General features: G+C 39.5%; 1 protein-coding gene across 7 annotated transcripts in view; it reads right to left on the bottom strand.

Annotated features, from left to right (window-relative positions):
* Positions 1–298: 298 nt before the first annotated feature.
* Positions 299–25927, bottom strand: part of PTPRO (protein tyrosine phosphatase receptor type O) — a 155484-nt gene continuing 129855 nt past the window's right edge. For 6 of the 7 annotated variants that reach the window (XM_066999070.1, XM_066999087.1, XM_066999097.1 and 3 more), the window contains 13 exons: positions 25722–25842; positions 24146–24214; positions 20326–20409; positions 17165–17200; positions 15744–15825; positions 14662–14752; positions 14068–14144; positions 11625–11759; positions 10508–10630; positions 8853–9007; positions 6261–6396; positions 2792–2912; positions 299–1665 (listed from right to left, as the gene is read on the bottom strand). In XM_066999070.1, the coding sequence (XP_066855171.1) occupies positions 2808–2912; positions 6261–6396; positions 8853–9007; positions 10508–10630; positions 11625–11759; positions 14068–14144; positions 14662–14752; positions 15744–15825; positions 17165–17200; positions 20326–20409; positions 24146–24214; positions 25722–25842 (1214 nt within the window). In that variant the 3' untranslated portion in view covers positions 299–1665; positions 2792–2807. The remainder of the gene's footprint in view (positions 1666–2791; positions 2913–6260; positions 6397–8852; positions 9008–10507; positions 10631–11624; positions 11760–14067; positions 14145–14661; positions 14753–15743; positions 15826–17164; positions 17201–20325; positions 20410–24145; positions 24215–25721; positions 25843–25927) is intronic. The other variant, XM_066999076.1, reaches the window with a different exon arrangement.

Genomic DNA, 25927 nt, shown 5'->3' with positions numbered 1-25927 from the left:
ATATATGGGACAGTTTAAATGAAGTTTTCCATTATAACCATTACTGTGATGGAGTAGATATTAAAAGAATATACACCTATTTACCAGCTGGAGGAATAATTCTTTGAAAAAAATCAGAATAAATTGGATGTCACCCGAAGGATGTTATCAGGCTCCTGGAAGTGGCTGAGCTACCAAACTACACCCTGGTACACTGACAGGTGATAGCAGGCTGTGGGGTAAAAAAAAAAAAAAAAAAAAGAAAATGAAGTACACGCAGGTGCACTTGCTGCTTCGCTGACAATGACTTCTTCACAGGTAAGCAATCCAGTGTGTTTACTTTCAGTTCAAGTTTGTTTTGTTTACATTGATTTACCATTGCTGCTAACTTCCAATGAGGTGACACAAAGCAACAGGCTATAAAATGCTATCAAACATCCATTCTGACAGCATCCATGTCACAATACACAATGATGTACCGGAATTATACAAAGACAAAAAAATATGTAGCTAATTATTCTGACTAGAACTGAAACTGACAGCAAAAAAGAAAAGAGCCCCTCGCCCTGACCCGACATCCCTGCAGGAATCCATGCTGACACTTTGGCAGCCTCGTAGCAATAAAGCGATAAACATCCCTTCACATGCCAAAACAACTGTTTGTGTAACACCATGAATTCCCAGCCCGGAGAAGTAGTTACATCCATTAAAGCACTTTTTTTTTCCTTTTTTTCCCCAACCTGAATCAGCTTCACATTTTTACACAGGTTTAATACTTATTAAAAATAATAAACAAATGAGGGGCATAGGCACCATAGACTGCTCAAACAGTTAAATGCTATAGTAATGGAGTCTAAGATATCCCAGCTTAAAATTCAGCTGCATTTTGATTAGATTTATATAAAAAAAAAAAAATCCTGATCAATAGCATTACTGAAAAGGTTGGTGAAAAGAACAATCCCTCTTCTTAATTAGTAGTTGCACTGTCACGAACCAAAATGACCCCGTTTCTCAGCATTGGCTGCCTGTTTCAGCTTTCGGCGCCATGGTTTGGATTTCTGACGGTCCAGCCATTCCTTAGGTCTTGCGTCTCCCCAGGCCCCAAGCACAGAACATCAGGGCTGTAGGAAACAGCCCAGTCCAGGTACCCAGCACCCCAACCCCCCTTTTCTCTTCACCATCTCCAGATTTCTTCATGTATGTTCATGCCTCGCTATTCACTAATGAGGTATTATTAGATACTAACAATGCCTGCTCTCCTATGGACATTAGCACAGACCAGTGACACATGAAGAAAGCTCTTCATTAAACCACTAAAAAATATTGCACTTACTTTAACCTTAAGCCCAACCTGCACAGAAAACAAAAATAACTGAAAGTACCAAACATAACAAATGCTCTGGAGCAATCTATATTTATGCACATGTTATAGTGTCTTTTCCTTCATGTTGTTCGGTTGAATTTGGTCCAGTATTTTTAAAAAATGTCCGGAAATTAAACAGTTCAAAAGACACCGCAGGCTTGTTAAGGCTTTGTCTCCCCAGTGCTTCTGAAAGTTAAAGTTTCTTTCTTTCATTGTCCGCATACTGCAAGGCAGTGGTCTCTCGTGGCAGAACAGCTGACAGTTCGAGCCATCAGAAGAAAAAATTGGAAGCAAGGGAAGATGGGTGTGCTTCATGGTCTCACCTGGAACAGCACAACACAGACAGAATGTGTTAGATAAGGAAATAAATAAGGATCTTAGCATTCATTTCTGCCAGACGTCCTTACAACAGCTCACCCATATGAACAATTAGACTCTGGGACTCAGTTTAGACAGTAAATTATATAGACATGGGGAAAAGTTATGGTTCAGTTTATGGGTAGTGGAATGAAGTATGCAACATCATAGAAACCCAGTGGAGATGGCTAGTGTTGGGGCCTATGGCATGGCTTTCCACCAGCGGAGAAGCCAGTTTATGTTAAAAGTGTGCAGTTTCCTGCTCCACCTGAAAGCTAATGTTAGGGTTATGGCTGGCTTATTACTGCCACCTAATGAACTAAAGCTCAGCTTTAGCTCAAGCAGCAGCGACTCGCCTCCTCACAGCTTGTCCCCATTGGGCAAGGAAACAGGCTTGCTTACATGAGCTTTGTAGACAGAAGGCACCAAACCATGGCCTGGTAGTTTAGAGCAATGTGTTTTATGCTGAATTGGGGACTGGGCTGGCTGCACGCACCGAGTCAGTAATTGGGCTGTGTGGATCAGCACGATGGCGGCTAATGGTGGTACCAGTCTGAGAGGCCTCCTGTTCCTTGGTTCTCCAGGGGTTCCTGTCAGAGCTTTTGGGCTACCATCTCGCTCTTCGAGAAGCTCTGTTGACAGGCCAGCTGTACTAGCCGCCCAGCCCAAACCCGCTGCTGGCCTTGATAGCCTGGCAGCTGGGGAGTGACGTGAGAATGACCCATGGTAAAAAAAACTTCCCTCTACCTGAATCCTTTACACTTTGCAAAGCATGGTAGGACAACTAGTGGGAATGCTTAGATTAGACACTAACTCAGGATGTCATGACGCTCTTACTCTTTGAACAAGTGAGCCAACAAACTTTTACACTGCCATGGGAAGCACGGTGGCTTATTTAATGCAAGAGGCTGAAGGACTTTTGCTTGCACTCTCTCACAAAATCACCTCGGAGGAGGATGAAGCTCAGAAAGCTCCAAACTCCAAGCAAAGCTCCTGCAGTGTGAGGAGCAAACCCCTGTGACACTGGTTGCTACCAAGCAGCTGAGAGGCTAAGCTGTGAGCATAGCACAAGGCTAGGCTTGCCTGACTTACCACCTGTAACTCCAAACTAGGACTTGCTGACGTTCTCATATATGACATCGCTGATGCAAAACTGCTGCTTCTTCTTTTGCCACATCAATTGCACACACTGGTGAATAAAAATGTATTGTTCCTGGAAGAAAGAAGCATATGAGTGGGCATTTTCACAACCCAGAAAGCCTGACAAAAACCCAAACAGTGAACCAGTTCAATAGCTCATATTAACAGTTTGCACAGCTTCTCTGTCCCTCCTCATTGTACAGTGACATTTCTGCTCCCCAAATAATAGCCCTTTGCTGTTGCACATAAGGGTAGTGGAAGCACCAACATCTACCTGAGCTGCCCTGGCATCGTAATCATTTGCAGTGTGTGTAATGATGACAGATGAATTAACGCTGTGTTGTAGTGTTGGCTGTACTGATATCACCTGACTGGAAGTTGAAGCTGGGTGACTGTGCATAAGGAACGGGTTTTTGCCGGTAACTACGATTAACCACTAGTTGTGACTGAGGTCTGCTGTTGGTGGTGACTTTAAGCTCTGAACTAGATATATTCTATGTTAAGTCACAGCTATGCTGTGGGAGAAGCACTACAGACATATTTATAACCTGGCTTACTGGAAATCTTACTTGCTTGTAGAAACAAAAGTTGCTATCATTCACAGTTCCCCTTTTGACTGTCTGCAGAGTGTGAATTAATCAGTGCTACAAGGAGGCTGTGCAAGCACATGCCAGCTGTACAGATGGCAGCCACAGTGCAAGTGACATGCTCATGAGGAAGCAGCGCTGTTGAGCCACACGCTTCCTCCTGAGAAATGGCACTGCTGTGCGCGCAACTTATCTTTCCCATTTAAATTTGAAATGAAGCTCTTCACTGTCACAGTCTCTGACACAGTCCGTGGTGGCAGTTTTGCAGGACAAGGAATGTTAGTCCTGTGGTCCTGACCAGTTAGAGAGGGGCAACCAACTACAGGGACCTGTGGCGTGCAGTAACCCAGCACTTGATGTCTTTTAGTGGTAGAGATGTAACTTACACTACATGGTCTCAGGTCTTCAGCTTGCAGGCTCTATATGGTCTCTAGGAAGTGCATAATTACACTGCCTGAAAATGAATTAATTCCCAGAAAAGTACCCAAATGCTTTATGTACAACAAATTATATCCATACTGCACATACACCTGAAATATTTTGAAAAGCTTCATGTTCCCTAACACTTGACTTCTTTATCAGTAAAATGCTGAAATCTGATTTTGCTCACAGAGCACTTAATTATTTTGGGAGTTATCACCCACTGTGCAAATGACTCTGAAAGCAAGTTAATTAAATCACAGGTACCATTACATTTGTGGACAGATTTTCCATGCAAAAAGATTGTGGTTATCTTCAGGTTTGGTTATGGTTTGCTTTTTCTGAATTCCATCATCATACAGAGAAACACTGTATTCCAATTTTAAATCTAAGTCATCATTTGAGTTTATTCCAAGCAGAGAAAGCAAACCCTGATGAATCCTCCAGTAATCTTTATGTTCACCATGCACGGGGACCAAGTGGCTCTCAAACAAAAACGACTCTACCAAGACAGAGGCAGTTTCAAACTCCAAAACCTGAGTCTGGATTTCAGTCCTTGTCCCCAGTGGTCAGCTGATCTCAGCAGGTATCAGGATAAGCGTGAAACATGTTTTGGACCACAGAAATGCCTGGATTTCCTCACTCCCATTAACTTGGAGTGACTGGTTTCAATTCAGGGTGTTTTCTACTCTAACTCCCTTTTTGGGCTTCTGCCATTTTTTAAAAACTTCTCTGTCAGACACAGCCAAGTTTCTAGCGTGTGAGGAAACATGAACCCAAGTGAGCTGTGTGTGCCTTCAGGTTTTGTATGGAGATCCTTCCTGCACCTGGGTGTCAGTGCCGCTTACTGACCTGGGCACAAGGCTTGGCAGGGCTGAGGCCCCCCTGCTGCACTAACCCAAAATTTAAACCCCAGGCCACAGTTGGCCACTGCAGACAGGCCACACATGCCCATGAGAAGGGATATTTTTCCCCCCTCTGCCTGTATATATTACAGCGAGCTTTGCTGACCAAGTTTAGGATGTAGGTCTTGCTCTCTCCAATATGGACAGGCTATGTAGGTTTGATCCTGCCCCCGGTATCTAATCCTGAATATTAGCACCTGTTCGTGGAGCATTTTCATGCTGATCTAATTTGCTAAAGCATTAGGAAAGCCTTCTCACCGTGTGTGTGTGTGTGCACAAGAGGTATGATTTGTACATGTGGGTTTGCACATTTGGCAGTGAGAAGAGGGGCAGCAGCAGGCAGTAAGAAGATGCTCAGGCCACTTCCCAGGAGTAGCAGGAGCTCAGCAACCACCAAAACCTAGTCCCTGACATCAGCCCCAGGCAGGCAATGAGTTTGTACAATAAAAAGAAAAAAATCACATCACCTCTGGAGTGGTAATGCAGCTGCAGCTGAAATAAAGCGCCAGGATTTTCTGGTGTTTACATAAGGATGTGCCTTTGGATTAATTTAGGGAATTGTGACAAAAAGTGGTAGGTTGGTGGGAATGATCCAGAATGGTCTGAGAATGACCTTATTCATTTCTAGGCAGTAGCTGGTGTCCCTGCAGGTTTCCCTTTTTCTCTCCCATCCCTGCTAAATCTTCTCTGCTTTGCTCTGGGATAAGCAATCCTTGGCAACAGATTATCTGCCAGACTCAGGCTGCTAACAGTTTTGGTGGTGCTTCCAGCTATGTGGGGGTTGCCAGTTTGTGCTGTGTCTAACCAGTGAAGAGTACAACGTACATGAAATCTTTCCACCGTTAGTAGAGGAAACAGGAACTTTTCAGATGCATAAAACCTTCTGCTTTGGAAAAAGAGTTTCTGTATATTTTTCCATACAAATATTCTGATATGACTATTCTGACATTTTTCTCAAAAAGAGAAAAAGAAATACCCAGTAGATACAGGGGCAGGGAGAGGGGGCAGGATGGTGTCTGGCAGACTCTCTTACAGTTCTTTTGTCTCTTCCACTTCGGGTATTTGTATTGCCATCATGTAACTTATTTCATACACTTGACCATATGATACCCTTTTAAAAAGTGTGAATAGCTGTCCAATACTGGTATCACGTCATAAGTCATTAATCCCTTCAGCAAGTCCAACACTTTTCAAAATGGTTTGAAAATTTCAAATGCTAATCTCTTCTAATGGATTTTTACATGTCCATTTCTCAGAAGGTGAGAATAGCCCATCCCCCCTGGAAGACATCAGTGAGATTGAAGATATATTATCAGACTCTCACCTATTCAGCAGATTAATAATGTGACAATATTACAATGAAGATGAAAACTTAATTGTCTCTACTCATAGCTGTTTTGCCAGGCATTAAGGGGGAACAACAGTCACTGGACACAAGCATGCTACAGAGGAGCATGAGATAGGTCTCATGATACATTCACATTGAAGTGAACTGAGAGGGCATCCTACCTCTGTTTGCACCATGGACATCCTGTAGGACCGCATGTCAGACACCAGGCCCAATATATCTACAAACTCATGGTCACGGATGTGCTGTAAGAGTCGGTCCAGGGCTATGAAGGTTCCTGTTCGTCCCACTCCAGCACTGCAACACACATAGACAGGCACTACATTTAGGCTTTTCAGGTGTGGACACGGAGGAAAATCAGTGGTAATGCAAAAAGCAGGTGTCCTGCATCTTGGATGTAGCTAATCTGAGGTCAGACTAGTTGGTTAATTTGGGGGATATAATGCCATGCAAGCCTTCATGCACTGTTTAAGCAGAATGTATGGGATGGATGGCTCTCCAATTACTTCACCTTCTTATACTCCTCATCTCTTGCACGTTCTCACGTGCAGAATGCTCATGCATAACCTCATCCACCCTTAGCTGGCTGCTCATCCCACTTTCACTGCTCCTCTCAAAGTCATGAGAAATCCCACACTACAGGAGCTGCAGCCATAAGTGCAGAGTGCCCTGCTCTGCAGTGACTGCTATGTGGAGGCATTTGTGGTAGGAAATGCATGATTCCATGCCACAGCTCTCTGTACAGGGAACTAGAGGCTTTGCAAAGGCACTGCACTACTGGCGTTCATCCTCAAAGGACAAACCACCCAGAGTAGGCTTTGCTCCAGGACTTCTGCTTTGGGAGCATGACATAGAAATAGATGGCAACCACATGGATGAAAAAATCTTCATTTTCATACAGGGATGCTTAGCGACTGGAAAAACAAACACATAATGAGTTGATTTATAGCTTCTAATACTTAAATATTTCTTTGCATTGTGAATTCATGTGTAACACTGAAGTCTGATTTCATTATGGGTGTGGTTTCAGAGGTTTTGTACAGTTTTATACAGAGTCACGACACAGTTTCTACTACTAAGGAGAGGAGCATGTGTCTTAAGTTTTTTCTTCTGTTTTGCTGTATTTTTCAGAAAAGACTTGGAAGCATTTGCAATAAAGTTGCAACAGGTTTTTTTTTTGTTGTTGTTGTTTTCTTGTGCTTGTTTAAAAAAAAGTCAATATATCAAATGGAATACAATGGAATTTTTGATCTACTTATTTGACAGATTCATTAATTGATATATTCATAAATAACAAGTGGAAAAGTTGTAAAAATGTCTGTTCTGTGCATTCTTTAATGCTTCAGAACAATTGCTGAAGGAGTTTATCAATACATTCTTTCTCCACCCCTTCCACTTATTTCAGAACATTGCTACTTTTAATCTATGTAGTCTAAGTACAGTATACGCTAAAATATTGTCTGAAAAACTCTCTCTCTGCTGGTATGAGTATCCTGATTAAAAAGAATATTAAAAAGAAGATAAAAAAGAAGCTGGTTGTTATCCAGCTCTCTAATGCTTTCTCCTATTCCTTCCCAGAACAATTAAGTTTTACAAAGAGTTTAATTTCACAGCCCTACATTCAAATCTCTTCCCTGACTTCCTAGCACCCTTCTTGATATTAGGACTCCCAAAACAATATCCCCTATGAATTTCTCTGTTAGGTTGTAGGGGAGGGTTGCATGACTTGATGCTTTTACAGATGCCCGTGTTGTTCTGCATTCTGGTAGAAGACTAGGTGCCATTTCTGGAAACTTGAGAAGACATTACTCTACAAGACTGTTTTCTAGACAGCAGCACTTGAAAGTGTGTCGCAAGGAACAAACATTGATGACCAGTAACAGGAAAGACCTCGCTGGAGGGTGCTGACACATTGTGCAGCAACGCAAATGCTGCCTGTGAGGTGGATGACGCAGGGCTGGCAGACACGGACCTCATCAAGCCTCGACTTCCTTCTGGAGCATGTCACCATAACGTATACATACTCATCCATTGCAACCTGGTTATTTACGTCTCTCTGAAAATCTATCGTGAGCGGCTCTTGCACCAGAAGCCACAAAGAGGTTTGAAATCAGTGGGGAGAGCTGTGTCAGGAAGCAATCTGATATGATATCACCACTAGTACGGCAGCTGCTCCCAGTGGGGCCCAGGGAGCGAGTGCATTAATAGCAGGCCAGATGACACACAAGAGAAATCTGTCAGTGTATAAACAACCTCCCTCCAAAAAAAAAAAAGGAAAAAAGCACATGTAACTTTTATCATGGGATACTGGGATTATTACTAGCACAGGATAATACTCTTCATGTCACATTCTGAATTCTCCGAAAGCTGAGCAATCAGAGGAAGAGAAGGAGGAGGAGGAGGAGGATGTCCTCAGACACACTACACCACCCGTATTGCAAAGGCACAGAAATGAGAAAGCAGGGGCCAACTCGAAGCTGCTGTACACCAGGATTGCCTGCTGTGCAAAGCAATTTGTTTTTAACAGCCCCAGAGCTGACCCAACTCTGGACAGAAGTGCTGCACCTGTGGGTGCAGCCTGAAATCCCAGACCTGCTGCAGTCAAAGCAGGGGACTAATCCTTTACCCTTAAAAACAAGGGAAAACATCCTTGGTTTACCTAAGAGATGAACGGAATCCCAGAACCTCCCAGTGGTTCCCCAGCCCATCTAACCAGGTACCTCCTTCAGCTCTCCATTGCCTTGAAGTGTTACCTGCAGTGTATGATCATGGGGCCTTTGCTCTTTGCTGATTTCTGCCTGACCATCTGCACGAACTGCAGGATGCTTTCGGCGGCATTGGTTGTGGGGACACCGTGGTCTGGCCAGGCAGTGTAGTTAAAATGCATCACGTCTTGCACCTCATCAGCCTAATGGGAAAAGCACAACAGCAGCATGTTCACAGGAGTTTTAACAGTGCAGTCACGCTCAGTCAGACTGAGGTTTTATTGTTGTGTTGCTTTTTTAAATCCAAATACAGCCTAAGAAATAAAGTCCACCAAAAAGGTGGCAATGTATTTACATGATATTTGATTTTAAAAGTGGGGAAATTGGAGATCAGGCATGAACTCGTGTTTCTGTGTGGGATTTTTTTTTCCTTCTCTTTCCTAATGGTTGTTTCATTTCGTTTCCCTTTTAAATCAAGCACTGTTGCACTTTTCAAGTTTAGGGTTTCTTCCTCTTTCTATTCCATTTCCTCTCTCTTTCTTCTTCTGCCATGGACAAAGAATAACACTGTTGGCAAACAGTTAATACTGGATTCATGAGAATTTTTCTTCTGAAGTTTCAAAGAAAAACGTCACTGAAAGGGAAGAAAAAATCACCTCCCAACATCACCATTTCCAGATGGAGAAGGAAATTCCTTAAAAAAATACCCATTATTAACAAAAGCATTTATAATGCTAAAACCTCTAGTGGATTTGGTGAAATAAGATCCTCAATCCAACACATGTTGTCTTTGAGACTTAAAGGATCTTAAAAGTGTGTGGAGGGGAGGGTCTCATCATCAAAACCCATGGCAAGCAAGCAATGCCTTTAGTTTTGCCATTTTGGGTCAGGCTAAATACCCCTATTCTAGTAATCCCTCTCCAGTCACAGACAACAGCAGGTGATTAGGGAAAGGGTGTTAAAAATGAGATCATTACAAAAGCCCCTGAAGTAGCTGCCCTGGTTTTGGTAGAGGACTGTTTACCTGAACAGCAAACTGCACTCTGATAATTATTTTCAGTAGACACCAACAGCCCAACCTCTGAGTTGATCCCATCATGTTTTATACCAGTTCCTTGCTGTATTTTCGCATGCTTTATTGAAGCAGCTGCACAGGATGCGTGGCTGATTGTAATGGGCTGCAAGGCTCTTCCATTTCCTCTACTTTGATAAATGAAAGCAGAAAAATGCTCTATTTCAGCAGCAGTAGGGAGTGGAGAACCATCTGTGTGGACACCTTTTACTCAAGATCCTGTCTGAGACATGCACTAAACCTTTGCTATGAACATTGCACAATTGCCCTTTTGAATAATATTCTCACTTTCTACATTTTTTTCAAGTTTTGAATGGCTTATAGCAATAAGGTTATGCCTGACATTAAAAAAAAAAAGGCATATATGTCCATTGTCAGTAACCATCTGCACCACAGAAATGTCCAGAACCATGGTACTATTGTTGTTTCAGTCTCTGACAAGTTCACAGAGATGACAATCCTAGAGGAAAATCTTGTGGTTTAGACATTTGCTTGTGTGAAGTGATGGTAAGGTCATGATCATTTTTTTAGGTGCTTTCCACTGAATGCCAGAAATGGACAAAAGTTAAAGAAAAGTCGACCAACATAGCTCCCATCCCATTAGCAGTGCCATGCGACATGTTTTGCTTACATAGCAAATTCGGAAATTCCTATAAACCCAATCTGTGTGCTCCTCCTCAGACAGCATCTCCACAGTAATGTCCCCATATGCAACAGGATCTTCTGTAAAAGGCCAGTAATGATCACATTTCACCTGAAAGAGAAATGTATTTAAATACATATATATCCATATGTTAAAAAAAGACAAAACAATCAAAGGTTAAAGCTGCAGTTTTAGAAACGCCTACAGAATTATTTGGTTGAGGCTTCAATAAGAGGTGCTTCCTGCAATGACTTTCAGCTTGGTCATTCCTGCCTGTGTAACTACAGATATGGGTACGCACTGGTTTCTGAACGGGAGCATTAGCATAACAAAGAATGAAAATACATAGCTTCTTTATAGATTGTTTCCCTCATAGAAGAGGTCTAAGAGGAACAAAACATGAGGAACAAGAATATACTAAAAAAAACCATATCTTTCAAATGATTCTATTATAATATCAAGGGAAATATAAAGCCTAATACTTGTATTTTATTTTTATGTAAACTTAAAAGTACAAAAACACAGAATGGTTGAGGTTGGAAAGGACCTCCAGAGGCCATCTGGTCCAACCCTTGCTCAAGCAAGGCCACCCAGAGCAGGTTGCCCTGGACCACATGCACGTGGCTTTTGAAGATCTCCAAGGAGGGAGACTCCACAACCTCTCTGGGCAAACTGTGACAGTGTTTGACCCCACACCACCCCTCACAGTAAAAAAGCATTTTCCTGTGTTCAAATTGAATTTCATGTGTTTTAGTTTGTGCCCATTGCCTCTTGTCCTGTCAGCGGGTATGACTGAGAAGAACTCCCTCATCTCCATTCCTTCCCATCAAATATTTACACACAGCGACAAGAACCATCTGAACCTTTTCTTCCCCTATCTGAAGAGTCCCAGCTTCCTCAGCTTCCTCTCAAATGAAAGATGCCCCAGTCCCTTAATCATCCTGAAATGCTTCCCATAACCAAATGAAGTGCATAGCCAAGTAATGGTTATGATGCTTCCTCATGAAAAACAATACAAAGAAATCCATCCAGCAGAAAATAAATGTTTTTGGGTAGTTTCTTTCAAGAAACATGTAACAAAGATGTAAAAGATTTCATTACATACCCTTCTTTTTTCATTACACTGAGTGAGCATAACAATAATTTGAGATTTTTGCTGAAGAACCATCTTCCAAAAATCATTTCTGGTTTCTGGCAGTGGTCCTTGGGTTGCAATGTATTCCTGGGGTGAATTATAACCCTAAGAAACAAAGAGACAAATGCTTTTTACTGACATGCTTAATGCTTCAGAACACCTATTTTTCTCTGTATTTTTTTTTTTGCATTTTTTAGCTTGTTCAAGTTCAATTTGTACTTTTAAAGTGATCTCTAACATAAACTATTTAATGATTTTTTATATTTATTTTGAAATTACAACTTTCTCTATTTTTAGTGCTCCCAAACTGTAAGCAAATTAGAAGGAAAGATGGGAGGTGAAGCCATTACTCTACAAACCCTTTGCCTTGAGAGCTGAAAAGGCAAGATTAAAAAAAAAAATAAGGAGAATCCTTGAACAAAGTTCCAGCTTCTTCCAGATTTTGTAATTTATGTGTTTGTTTAGTTATAGACATAAAACAATTATAAAAGTAGTTGCTGTAGTGATTTTCAAGAACTGATGTAAATGGAAGGTAGCCATGAATAGGAGTATATGAATGTGTTTACAGCATAAGGAATTAAATTAGCAAAATATTAATTAGAACTCTGTTTAAAATAATAGAAAATGTTCTCAGTCAAGATTATAACAGATTATAATTGTTATGTTTTATTGAACCGAGACACTTCACATCCGTGTATTTCTTCTCCTATCACTATCAATGTGCTTTTAACTGTAAAAGACTCCTTCCCATCTCAACAAAGAAAAGACTGTTATAAAGACCATGTAAAAGATACATAAAAAGGACATTTTAGCATCTGGTATAACCATATTTGAAGAGATTGTATCAGCAAAACCATATTTAGAAAGTTATTTAATATTCCTCCAAAGAGAAAAAGATGCATTCAACACACAGCATGATCCTATGTAAGTTAAGCAATTTTTGTGCCACTACAGTATGTGGATTGTAAAAATACTGACATTTTGGGAGTACTTTCCATAAACAGTTTCCTCTAGACATCTCTAAAAGTCAGTGTAGTCTGAGTTTTTCGGTTACACAGAACCTTGTTTGTTTGTCCTGCCTAAATGGCGAATCCTTATTGTCATGGAGACACAGATCACCACTGGTGTCAGTGTTTGGAAGGAGGTAAAGAAGCAATCTTCAGGAACAAACAAGCATTAAGATGATGTGTCTGTCCCTGTTGGGAAGACAATTTCTGTGGGCAGCATTATGCTGTAAGTAAAACCAAACAGATGTAAGCTATAAAAAACAGAATTTGGTAATCCAGAAAGGACTGCCTACATACAATCCTATTATCCATAATCCAATGTCATAGAAGTTTCCTGATTTGTGAATGATGGTTTTGAAGACTGGAACATTTTTCTTTCTTGATTCACTACAAGCTCAGACACATGCAGCTGTAGTGTTTATGTTCAGGCCCTTGCCACACAGAAGCTAAGTACAGGCAACATACTCAGCAGCACATGCCCGGGCGATGCCACAGTGACAAAGAAGTGGTTTCACTGACTCATTTGAGGGCTCCTCCCTTTTCCGTAATCCTGACTCAGCTCTCTCCAGCACAGCTAGGGCTAACTCTGTCAACAAGGGTGCAGAAATGCTCATCTGTATATGGTCCCCAAGTGAAACATCTTCTTCTAAACGGATGCTGGAGTGCCCTGCTGCCTCTCCATGCAGAGCACGGCAGTGCACATTGCTCTCCCTGAACACAGCACACACTGAGACCCAGCAAAGGGGCAGTGGAGAAGGGGGCGATAAAACAAGGGCAAACCTTTGGGCAGGGACAGTGGAAAGAGATGATGAGGTTTTAGCCCACCCCCATTGTCAAAATATTTGGCTACAGCTCTGGGTTCACTTCAGTTATCCTAAAACTCTGGGTGTTCTTCCCTGGTAAACAGCTGCACATTGCCAGGCAGAAGGAGGTACCCTGGGAAGACTAAAAGCAATGAAAAGCAGAAGTGCTTCCTATACGCCATCTGGGCTATATGCTTTTTGCGTGTTGTAGTATCTGGCATCATCCTTTTTCCAGGTGCATTAGAAACCCGGAAAGGTTTCAAGTTTAAAAGTTTCTAATTGCTATCCTTGCTGTCTTAAAAAGGCACTGGACCACTTAACCTTTCCTCCACATTTTTCTACCACTCTAATATTATTTTCACAAAGATTCACAGCTCACCCAGTGCTACTATGAGAAAAACTGGTGAAAATTCCCTCCCCACCCTCCTTTTGTTTTGGTGGGTGGTGGAAAGCACAGTTTCCTGTAGGCAAAGTACTGGAAGCTGAAGGAGATACTGATAATGTAACTGAGCTACCAGGAGATATTGTGCTGTTTGCAGCTCATGTGCTCTAACTGCTGTGCAAGACACTATTCTTTACATTGACCAGTGAGTCCTTACTCACGGGAATATAGTTGGCATTAATGTAGTCAGATCCCTCTTCTTCATTCATTGAGACTAACCGGACACGACTAAAATCATCTGTAAAAGGAAATGAGAAATCATTTGGCCATCAAGCACAGCACTCAACTCCAACCACCAAAAATTAAAAGTATCCTATAAAAACTGGAAAAAAAAAAGCTATTAAAAAAATAAAGAATGCTCATATTCACCAACAGAGAACAATCTTTGCTTCACTAAATACTACATGGATGCACCATCACTGTGGTTCTGCAAAATATATCCTCCAATTGCTGTCCCTTTGGGCTCCCCTAGGTTTCATTAAAATCATAGGAAAAAAAAAATAGTACCACTACTCAGTAGTAGAAACAACCTTGTGTTTCCCACCTCCAAACTCCAGTCTTCACAAACATCCCCCAAAAGCTACGTCTCTTCAAAGCTAGCAATATAACACCTATTGCCTGCTTCTTTCTAAGGACAAGCTTTAGAACAGGCTTTTATCAGTCAGAAAATCTGTCTTGATTCCCTTATTCTCTTATTAAAAATCTTCTTTCCCATTCAAGGGACTTTATCATTCACCTGCATGTACTGTACTTACATGGCAGGATATTTGTGTAGCGATTTTTACAGCGATTCATGGGAAGATCAGCAGCAAAGTGTGGTATGTCAAGCCCAATCAGTTTTAGCTCCTGGGGTAAGAGAAAGAAAAGTGCCAAGGTAAAACTCTCCAAGGTTCATAAAATGATTCTTTGTGAAGTGAATGCCTGTGCTATGTACCAGACTGAAAATGTTCATAAAACACTATAAACCGACAGCATTACTACACTGATTTTGCTTATCTGATGCCCCTACATTTGGCTCCAAACAGCCATAGAGCAACAATGTGGTCTCATCTGCTGATGGTGACAATGCACTGCCACCATTCAAGTCTCTGACAACAGCCTGCTCTTCTCCACCCACATGTAGTTAGCCAAAACAGTGTCAAATCACAGGGGCTGACAAATTCTGTGGTGGCCATCCACCCCGCTTAAAGTGTTTCCACTGGGTCCTCAAGTGGCTTTTGATCTTTCTACTAGGGAATGCTTGAAAAATCTTTCCAGTCACTACCTTCAGTAGTTACATCTAACATGTGATGCACCAAAGGACACCAGAGGACCCAGAGCAGTGGTAATGCCCTGACAGTCCTCTTGTTCCCCCTTCAAGCCTTTGGGAGCTAGCTCCAGGACTGGAGCTTTTTATTTTTATATTACTAAACTGACTTTAAATGCAGGGTAATGAAGATAATGTATCTCAACTGCTGTTTAAGAGCCTTCCTTGATCTTCAAGAGATTTTTGATGTTACTTTGTCATTCCAGTGCTGCCCCTCAAATTAAAGACACTGTAAAAACCTTGAATTCAATTTAGGCCATCAGCATGTCCTATACTTAAAGGAAGTGTGTTGATCTGACAATTGTCTTAAATTACACATGATGACCCACTCCAATCTGCTTACTAAATATGTTCTTTAATGGTACCAAGGCCTGCTTTTAAATTCTGCAGAACTTGAAGTGAAACTGACCCACCTAGAAACAGCGCACACTGCACAGTCGTTGCACAGGAAGACTTCACACAAACCTAACATCTGGAAAAAGCTGATCTAGTCATGGCAGCTAGGAGATGACAGAGTCCCCATAGATTTACCTCAAATTGCAGAGAAAATTTATAATCAGAATCTTTGGCCATATCCTTGATGTAGCCATCAAAATCATCCAATTGGACAGGGCTTTAAAAAAAGAAAAAAAAAACATAAATTAAGAAAAAGAAAAAAAAAGTACTAGGCTTCATTTTTATTTTCCCTCAGAAGACTATATACAAGTGCTGCTGGCACTGATGGGTTTGACAAGGGTTGGGGGTTGGAGTTGTTCCTACATGAGGTAAACCACTGGCCTGAGCTGGGGGGAATGGCCATGCACCTTTCCTACAAATCCCTGCTCCTTGAACCACATTTAATGTAGATATGTCCCCAGGGTGCAGGTGACACCGTGGTAAGTGGGGAGATCCAGCACTCCGGTGCAGAGCACTCTACATGCCATCCTGAGAGCATGCTTCCAGCACCAGGACAGCCACCACTTAAGTTGCCTCTGTGCCCTGCAGAAGGTTGTTTTCACACAAGGAAAACATCTGGCAAAACAACAATTTAAAAACTCATCTGAGCTCTGCTCACACAGAAAAATGGATTTCACATATAGGTTTTGATTTTTGACAGGGTCCTGGAAAAAAATGTTAAAACAGCATTTTTGATGTCGCTGCAGCGACAGCGTTCTCTGCTGGCTTTGAGAACTATACATATTTGTTAACAGAGGTCAAATTATCCTCCCAGAAAGATGGTGGCTGAAACAAGTGGCATATAAAACTATGCAGAGCTTCAGCAGGTATAAATTTGTTTTGATTTAGTGACACTCATCATTCTACACATTTTTCCACCAGGTGAGGGTTTTTCTTTAGTACAGGCAGAGTCTCTGAACATAAAGGAGAAACAATTAGCCTAACACTCTGAATAGGGAAACACAGGTGAACAGCTTCCCTCACCTAATTATCACGCTTTAATTTACAAGCTACTGAAGCATGTACACAGTAATCTTTTCATTTACTTTGAGGCAATATGCCCAGAGGAACCTGTCTTATCACCACTTAATTACTCCTGTTTACCAGTTAGCATTAATGATTTCTGTGTTCTAGCAACAAATATAATGAGAGCCTCATGTCAAGAGGGAAATAACTCCACAAAAAAATGCATTCCAGTTTTTCATCATTTGTCATTTCTAGCTAAGGATAAGCTCCATTGGAATTAGTAAGTTGGATAATTGATCATTTCCCTGATGACTAATTTTCTATCAGTGAGGAGCTGTTTTACCACAATTTATCTGTTGAGCAGAATTGCTTTTGTCCAATTACTATTTGTTTTCTGCCTTCAGACATCTTTCATAGGATGTTAACCAAGAAGCTTTCTATATCTGTAATTGCAATATAATTATACCATATACTACATAATAGATGTTTAGTTTAAGGTGATTTTTTTAAATTTATTTTAAACTTCATTAAATATCAAAGAAGTTACATACTTGGTCAGCTTCCTCTTCTTTAATCCATTTTTACTCCTGTAAAATAAATAAATAAATAAATGTGTTTTTCATTCATTAAACTACTATATATTCTTTATAATTAGTACTGATTTAAGAATGCATGTTTACTGGTCACCATAATAGTCAGGATAAGCTTGCTGATAATATCCTGGACATTTTAAAGCTGATTGCAAAATTTGCATTGATTCCAGTGGGATGTGTTTTCCATTCGGTGGCTCCGTGAACTACCACCTTGTGAAAACCTGTTCCAACAAACAATGGGTCCTCTGCCAATCCTGACCCAACTGCAATGCTGGCTTCATGTGGGCCAGGGCTGAGTCCTGAGCCCAGCCGAGCCTGGCAGGGTCTCTGCTGTTGCAGGGGATGGAGAACCAACGTGCCCCATGCTGCTCCACTCTGGTTCTATTGGTCTGGGAAAATGGGTGCTAGAGAGCAACCAGTGACAAGAAGTGTCAAAGGGAAGAGAAGACCACTTGCAAATTCAGTTAACAGTGAAGGAGAAAGGAAAGGGCTTTGATGCTATTTCTCACCCATTGCATAACCTGCTTAGGATGATCAATGAAGACAATGGCATATATCCTAATGACTTCAGCGGGACTAAAGCTAAAACCTTAGATAATTTTAATTGACTTTAACAGCTAGAGATAATTATGCTAGTCATGTAAAACACTTGTCTTCACATGATTTATAAGAGAGATAATTCACTAGTGACAGGTGAAAGCAAGCTTATGTGTGAGTTAAAGCAGTATAACCCATGAGAAATTGACTTAAGAACTACACTACACTAACCACCACCATGTGGATTTTTGGAGGGTGTGTGTATGTGTGTTCATTTTGTTGGTTCCACAATTAATTAACCAATTAATCAGAGTAAATGCACTAAGTGAAAAACTTCAAATAATTTGGATAAAGTTTTGAAAACATTGATCCTCTCCGTTAAACCAAACACAGAGCATGAGTAGATTATCACTTACTCATAATGAATTCTAGCGGTGTCTTTTTTTTCTTTTTTTTCCTGGGCATCAAATAATGTTCATTAACCACATTATAATGATACAATTTTTAATTTCATGATAATGTGTCATAGATACATGTGTCATAGCTTCAATTGATAAATTAAAAGTGAAGACTTTTCATTCCAAAACAATGAACAAAGATACAAAAAGAAATATTAAGAAGTGGAACATTTTTCTTTCTTTTTTTTCCCTTCCAAGTTTAGAATTGAATTAAAAAATTAATTTCCAAAATTAAATTTTACAGAATGCTCAGTTTCTGGAGCAGCCACAGCTATAGTAATTTTTTTTTATCTTTTCAATGTACACTTGCATTTAGATGTGAAGCTTTACCTACAGAGTTAACAGGAGTTATGGCAATATCAATTTTACACTACTGTGGAGGTATATAACAATGTTTTGCAAAGTATTACTTTACTTTAATACCTTACTTTGCAAAGCATTGTTATATACCTCTTCAGCCCACAATGCTAACTATACAGATACTGTCATCTATTTGTCACCTCTTTATATGTACTATATAAATACATTATTAGTATTTATTCTACATCTTCAAAGATTTGTTTCCCAAAGAAATCTTAAAATTAATTTACTTAAATTACTCAATGCATTTCTTTCCTATCCCCTATGACTATGATAAATCTTTAATGTTGGGTAGATTGGAATTCATTCTAGAAGAAAAAAAAAAAATCGGAGTGCTGTTTATGACAGGACTGTTTCTAAGAATTCTTCTCCAAGGAAAATTTCAAAACTAAAATAAATGATTGACATCCATTTCTCATCAACAATTTCTTGTGCTTTGAGACTCCTCAAGAGGCCTTTGTTTCTTAGTGCTGCATTTGTTTCATGAATGTTCATAAATGTTTTAAACCAATGTGTGTGCAAAACAAACACATTTAAAATGTTAGCTAGCGTTTCATCTTTTCTTTCATTTATGGTACAGATTAAAATATAAAGAGAACAATTCATCTTATCTCTTTTCAACTTCAACTCCTTGAAAGTTGGTCATCTAAACTAAACTAGGTAGCTTTTCATTGTAGTGAAAACCTCTGAAGAACGATACACATCTGGAGAGGTGAGTTAATGCATATTAATACATATTAAACAAAAAGAGGCAAAGGGATGAAAGAGAGAGATGGCCCTTTGTATCTTCTACAGAGTCAACATGACCCAAAGAACACCAGTCTCAGAAATCTCTATGCTGAAAATTTCTATGACTGCCTACCCAGGGCATTGTTGCTGTGTGGTAACATAAGCGAAAATATTTGGTCAAAAGTAAATCTTAATTTTGATACCAAACACATTTTTGTACACCACTATCCCTTGGACTCCAGACCATCAGAAACATAAGGTTATTTTATGTAAATAAAATAGTATTTTTGGATCATAGCCCATTTATATATACATATATATGTATATATATATATAATGTAAACAGTTCATAAAACAGTTCTGTTTCTAAATAGACCCTGGGCCTTTGCTGGTTAAGTATTAAATACATATATATATATATAAATAATTTACTAAGGTTTTATAAACTATTTATAGACAAAACTATTAAATACACACACACAGACATGCACACAGTGACAAAATTTTTACACTTGGGGAATGCTAGTTTGTACAGACCCTCAGTGAATTGTTGTCTCCAAAAGCAAAACTTTTATTGATGTCAGTAGAGCAAAACTACACCTTTAAAAACAAAGGCATTTGACATCACACAACAGAGAAGTGGGCCAATATTAAGAAATTTTAGTATGTGAAAAGCAGTAGCAGCAGAAGGCAATGCCAGGCAATGAACAGATGAATAACTCAGACAGAAGATGCCAGGATTTATAATGAAATGGTGAAAACTGCAAAGAGACAGCAATGAAATGAGTATGATTATCACCATAAAATTAGCTTTTTAATATCAAAATGGGTTGGAGCATAAACTGATATGAAATATATAAAGCAGGGTAGCAAATACTTTGATACCCACATCCTCTCCAATCCATGTTATAGTACAAGAAAAACGTTACTTCAAGAGCTTTGAACATTTGAAAACAAAAGAATCACACATCTTTCATGTAATAGAAATTAACATTGTTTACATATTGCATATGGAAAAACAAGTAAATCACTTACCAAGGATTAATATAAAATGCCAAAAGATAATCAGTCCAAAGGCATGAGGGTAGCAGAGTTAGGAAAGCAAATACACTTCTACGCCTGTGAGCATTAATAAATAACATACATAAAGATGAAAAAGTGAGGAGTTAGTAAGACAAACAGAAGTCAGGAGATCAGCAAATTCTATTTTAAAAATCTGCTAAATCCATAAAGGCTTCTTCTTACTTCATAAGAATATTATTAGCATCCATAGAATTTTTACTCCTCAACCTGATACCCTATGTAGGATTTTCAGCCATCCAACATAAAATTCTATATGATCAGAATAAATGTGTTTTGTGGTATTAATTCAGGTCTGTTATTCTAAATCAGCATTAATTGATAAACTGGCAGATTTTCAGAGATTAAAGTGATTGTGAGTTTTATCCACAGGTTTAGCACCACTTAAGTGGTGCTAAATCTATTTTTTGATGTTTTGAGCTATTGCAGGACAGATATAGTTTGTTTTTACCATATATGACTATGATAATCTACTACATTTGATCCTGCAAGTGATCTCGTGGATACCAGTAGGAACGCCTGTATCAGAGTTAAATGCAGATCATTCCAATATCTCCTAATACTCTCCATTGAGTCAGATTTCTGAAAACATCCACACAGCATTTTGCAGAGTCCTATCTGTACTTTACATTCTCTTCTAGGTTTTCACCAAAATATCACCTGAACTTCCTCTAGCCATGGTTCCTATGAATAACTACCCACAGCAGGGTTCATTGTGGCTAAAGGAAATTTGAATACAAAGTAGTACCAAACTTCTGTATTTGCAACCTGTTTACCAAATTAATTCAGGGAACACAATAAGGCCTGTTCTTCCTAGTGCTTGAGGGGGATATAAGCACCTTGCAGATGTGAGAATCGTATTATACTTCAACAAAAAATGCCACAGTAATAAGCCTTCTGGCCAAATACACTCCCCTCTCTTTTTTTTCCTCCTCTTCAGAAAGTCTGCTGTCCCAAAGGTAATACCATCCTTCCACAACAGTTCTAGGGAACCACAAAGAGAAATTTCCTTTTTTTTTTTTTTCTCAATACTCCTGGCTATTATGATGTAGGTATATACTTTGTTTTCCCTGAAAAGCAAGTCATATAAACTGTAATAACCTCTAATATCAATCTTCCAACCAGGGATATAAAACTGCCCACACAGTGAAAACTTCAAGATACGTTTAAATGGGTTTTATTGCTAAGGAGAAAATGGGTGGTGCAGCTTATGCTAGATAACTTCCCCAGACGTTGGTGGGGATTGCAGCGTGGGTTGGCCAGAAGCAAGAGCCCTACATAAAGCTTGGAAAGGGAGCTCCTCCTCTGCCAGCTCCTCTGCAGGAGAGCCACTCTCCCCATAAAAATGGCCAACAAAACCAGTCACATTACCAGTGATGTGGATTACTTCTCTGTGCTTTGGGAACAACACCAGTGAAGACAGCAGAGCAATTCAGCTTTCTAGATAATCATCTACCATAGCAGTTATAGGATCAGGGCTTTAGGGCCTATCTGCCATTAGGGTTTCCATGGGACTAGACTGAGGATAAAACTTGGCCTTCCATAAGATGATCTTTAGCACCACAGAGACGTTTTCATTAGTCTTAGGAGAAACAAGGGACGATGCTGCCAAAATAGTCATCTTTTCTTTGAGATACCCCAAATGAGGTTTTCCAGAGTGTTTACTTCCTTTTGTCTGCAGAGGCAGAAGAAATTAATAAAGTTTGTGTCTTCTTTCATTGTCAAATCACCATAAGCAGTTTCTACACTTTACCAAATCACAAGCTAGTATGCTTGCAGACCTGCTTACATCATTCACAATGTAGATTTAGGAACTGCCAACATGAAAAAATAATTGATTTTGTTCAATGTATGACAAATACATAATTGCCCAATAAATACAACTTTGTTTTTCTGGAATTATACAGTCTTTCACCCACTGCTCAGATGTACTGAATTTTGAATTTTATTTAATTAAAAGAGAGAGATGCAGAGATTAGCAAAGTCCTGAAAAGTCTGCTGAGTTGAAATTCCCTTAGGAATCAGTGATACACCCAAGCACCCTTACTAGGACCTCACAATGACACCAAGCAAAATGGGTTTCTTAATCCTTGTACCTGCCTTTGGGGCCATGGTTCCCATTTGGCTGCCTGGATGGACAGTGAATCTGGAGTTGAGATTAGACAACAGAGGCACACAGAACAAGGTATCTTTACTAACTCTCAGAGAAGTCAGGAATATAAGTTTAGGGCACACTGACTTCAAATACCAAACATTTGTAGAGATATTAAGCAGAATATTTTCCAAAATCTATACTGTTATAACATAATTTATGTATATATACATATATACACACACACACGCACATATACTAAATCAAGCAACGAGAAACTTCACTTACACATCCATACCTATTAATTAATTCCTCTTCCCATAAAAACGCTTTTTATGGTTTTAATAACATTTGTTGCTACTTTAATCATTTGATTCAGGCTTGGATATTTAATTAACATGAGTGTTTGATCTTCTGCCTTTGTTGCCATTTATTTAGTCCAAGAATGAGAAGCTGAAAGAGATTAGTTTCTGCTGCATACAGCTGCTGCTATTAAAGCTAAACCAAGCAAGCTTGTTTAATAACCAGTTAATTAGCAGCACAGAGCGGTATTGACAGGATTTGCTGGGCTTGTTAGTTCAGTTTACACGTTTATTAGCAAAAGACTTGTTGTGGTGTTGTGTCAATCCATTTAGTCCTGTCCTCCTTGCTGGCAGGTTGTGTCCCGTGAGATCATGGAACCAATTCCCAGCACACTAACTCCTCTTTCCAACTTAGCTATCAACAAAGCTGACCATGGGTGTAAACACAAGGCTCATATTTTCTTCTTCCTATGTACTGGAATGAGGCTTCAGGGGGCTGACAGTATATTTTTAAATATCTGTGTTTGGACTTGCCTTGAAAGTCATGGACTTTTTTGAAGAGATTGCTAATAACGAAACAGTAAACACCCATTTGATAATCAAAATAGGGATGTGAATGACCATGCTGGTAGCAGTGAGGTAGGTTTTAGATACTTTTTGCCTCTGTAAAAGCTAATTCTAAGACTACGTTCAAATACTTCTCTTCAGCTGATAGTGTCAGTGATGGTTTGGAGTCCATAGTCAGTGCCTGCAGCTCTTTAAGGTGATTTTATAGACTAGGAAGAATAAGTTTTTCTTCCAGTCATTTCAACTGTACTGAACAAAAATTTACAGTAAATGTGATACATTTCTGATACATGTGATACATTCTGATACATTTACAGTAAATATTTGAGTTGGTTTGCCCTTGTCTTGCAATCCAAGGAAAAATTAACTAGTGGTATTGCATGAAGACAGCTGCTAATTGATCATCTACAGGAAAGCTTATTCCTTGGTGTAAGTACATTTCTATGGAAGTGCTGATGGACTTATAGATCAAGTTTCTACACTTGTGTTATTTTAGGAATTATGTGTCTCAGTAAAAGTAATATATATATATATATATATATATCCTCATCTCTCTACATATATGCTCCAAAATCACATGTATGCAACTTGGTTGACATGTATACATCATTCCCTACTAAAAATACCACGTGACAGTATACAGTCTTGATTCATCATTCAAGAAATAAAGTAATAAAATAACACGAATAGTGGTTTTATCTTAAACAGGGACAGTGATCACATACAAGTAAGATTTTAAGATTTAAATATCATATTTGCCAAAAAGCAGAGGTAGGGAAAAATATAATTAAAAGCTTTGCTTTAAAACACTCACCAATTATATGGAAGCTTTCCATCTCTCTCTAAAGATGCAAAGTTGACAAAGGTTCCAGCCCCACACTCCCTGTTTCAGGAAGACAATTGGGTACAAAGTTACCATTTTTGGATTTTCAATGCTTGCAATGATTTTGATTTAAGAGAGAATTCCAGAAGTTTCTGGGAAGTGCTGAGCACTCACATTTGTGACTAGGTCTGAGATTATGTGTCATAAACACAACTGAAATCCCTTAATATAGTCCTTCCAACCCAGTAAATGTTCAACACCACCCAAGACCAGGGTCTTTAATAATCCTTAAAAAGGCTGAAAAAAAGGAAAAGATTGGTAATAAAGACCTGAAATAAACCACATCTTCTGTTCATATTTGGGCTTTCTATAGCCTGGCACTACCACTACTTGCTGGCTTAAGGACACTTGCTAAAGATTTACTTTTCTACGCTAAATATTTACAGTCCCACCTTCTATAAAGAGAAGATGTATAACTGTCTCCATTTGACAGAGACGTGGTAACTTTGAGTTCACATAATAAATATGAAAAATACTGAATTTCCTGAGTAATATCCCAGCAAATTTATCATAAATTCATTATTTTCTGCTACAAATGATACACTGACTTGACTATTTTTGTTTCCTTGATTTAAACCAACAGTTGCTTGCAGCCTCTCATTGGATTTACTTTTAATTTCCTCCTGGGTTTTTTATCTTCTTTGACTAGAAGCAGTGACAAACGGGAAAAAATCTTTGGGCTGCCTGTGCAGTAATTCAATAGGAAAGAAAATTAATTTAGCCAGGATTTTCCCAGAGCAAGTCACATGTAAAAGGAACAAAACACACACTGTCCACTGAAAGATATGGCCTGAAAAGTCTTTGTTATGTGGTCATCTGTAGCATGGAATATATAGCCAAGATACAACACACAAAATGTACTCTGCTAGGTAGCCAAGTCCAAGATTATTCACAAAAGCTTTTTACATGAAATCATTTTCTTTCTCTATACAGCAGAGTAAATTAATATAAACTCTACTACGTAGATAAAAAAAAGAATGAAGACTCCAGGACCCTCCCAGACCCAGGAGGCGAAACACGTACAGAGAGTCTGGAGAATCCTCCACAGTTCTCCCACGTTGACAGGGCTTAGGCCTTGCATGGCACCTGAAATACAGCGTCCTGGGCCTGATTAACTAACCATCTTATCTGTTGACACAGAAAATCTGTTCCAAGCCATATGAAAGATTTGCAAAGCATCTTCATGTCCTGCCCATGCCTAGTTGCCTCAGACCCTAATCACCCTTTAGGTTCTTGACACAAACCTTTTGTAATAGATAACTGCACTTCTCATTTACCCAATCCAGCAAAGCTCATAATGAGACAAAGGTTGAGGCTCATAGCTAAGGTCCAAAATGAAAATAGAAGGAGAAGACTTGATACTCCTAAAGAGCAGCGAGACTGCTTTTTTGAAGGTATCCTATTCACAAGCATCTCGAACATCACCCATGCACACAAGCTGCGACTAATGTCATAATGTGTTTGTTGTTGTCTGAATGTTTTGAAATTAACATCAGTCTGGTCTTACCTGGCCATTTGTAGATGTTTTCTCCTAAGTACAACAAGAGTCACCAGCAGCAGTCCAATCAGAAGGATACTTAGGATGGCTAATACAGAGATTACCACTATGTTGGGATTCATCTCGGTGACTGTACATACAAAGAAGAGCTCTTGGTTATTCAGGTCAGAAGAGCTAACAGTTCCCCACCTCCACCCCTGTATGTTGATAGTGTT

Source organism: Anser cygnoides, chromosome 1 (assembly GCF_040182565.1).
Source record: "Anser cygnoides isolate HZ-2024a breed goose chromosome 1, Taihu_goose_T2T_genome, whole genome shotgun sequence".
NCBI lineage: Eukaryota > Metazoa > Chordata > Aves > Anseriformes > Anatidae > Anser > Anser cygnoides.
Note: the sequence above shows the minus strand (reverse complement) of the source record. Positions and strands in the feature narration are given on the sequence as shown.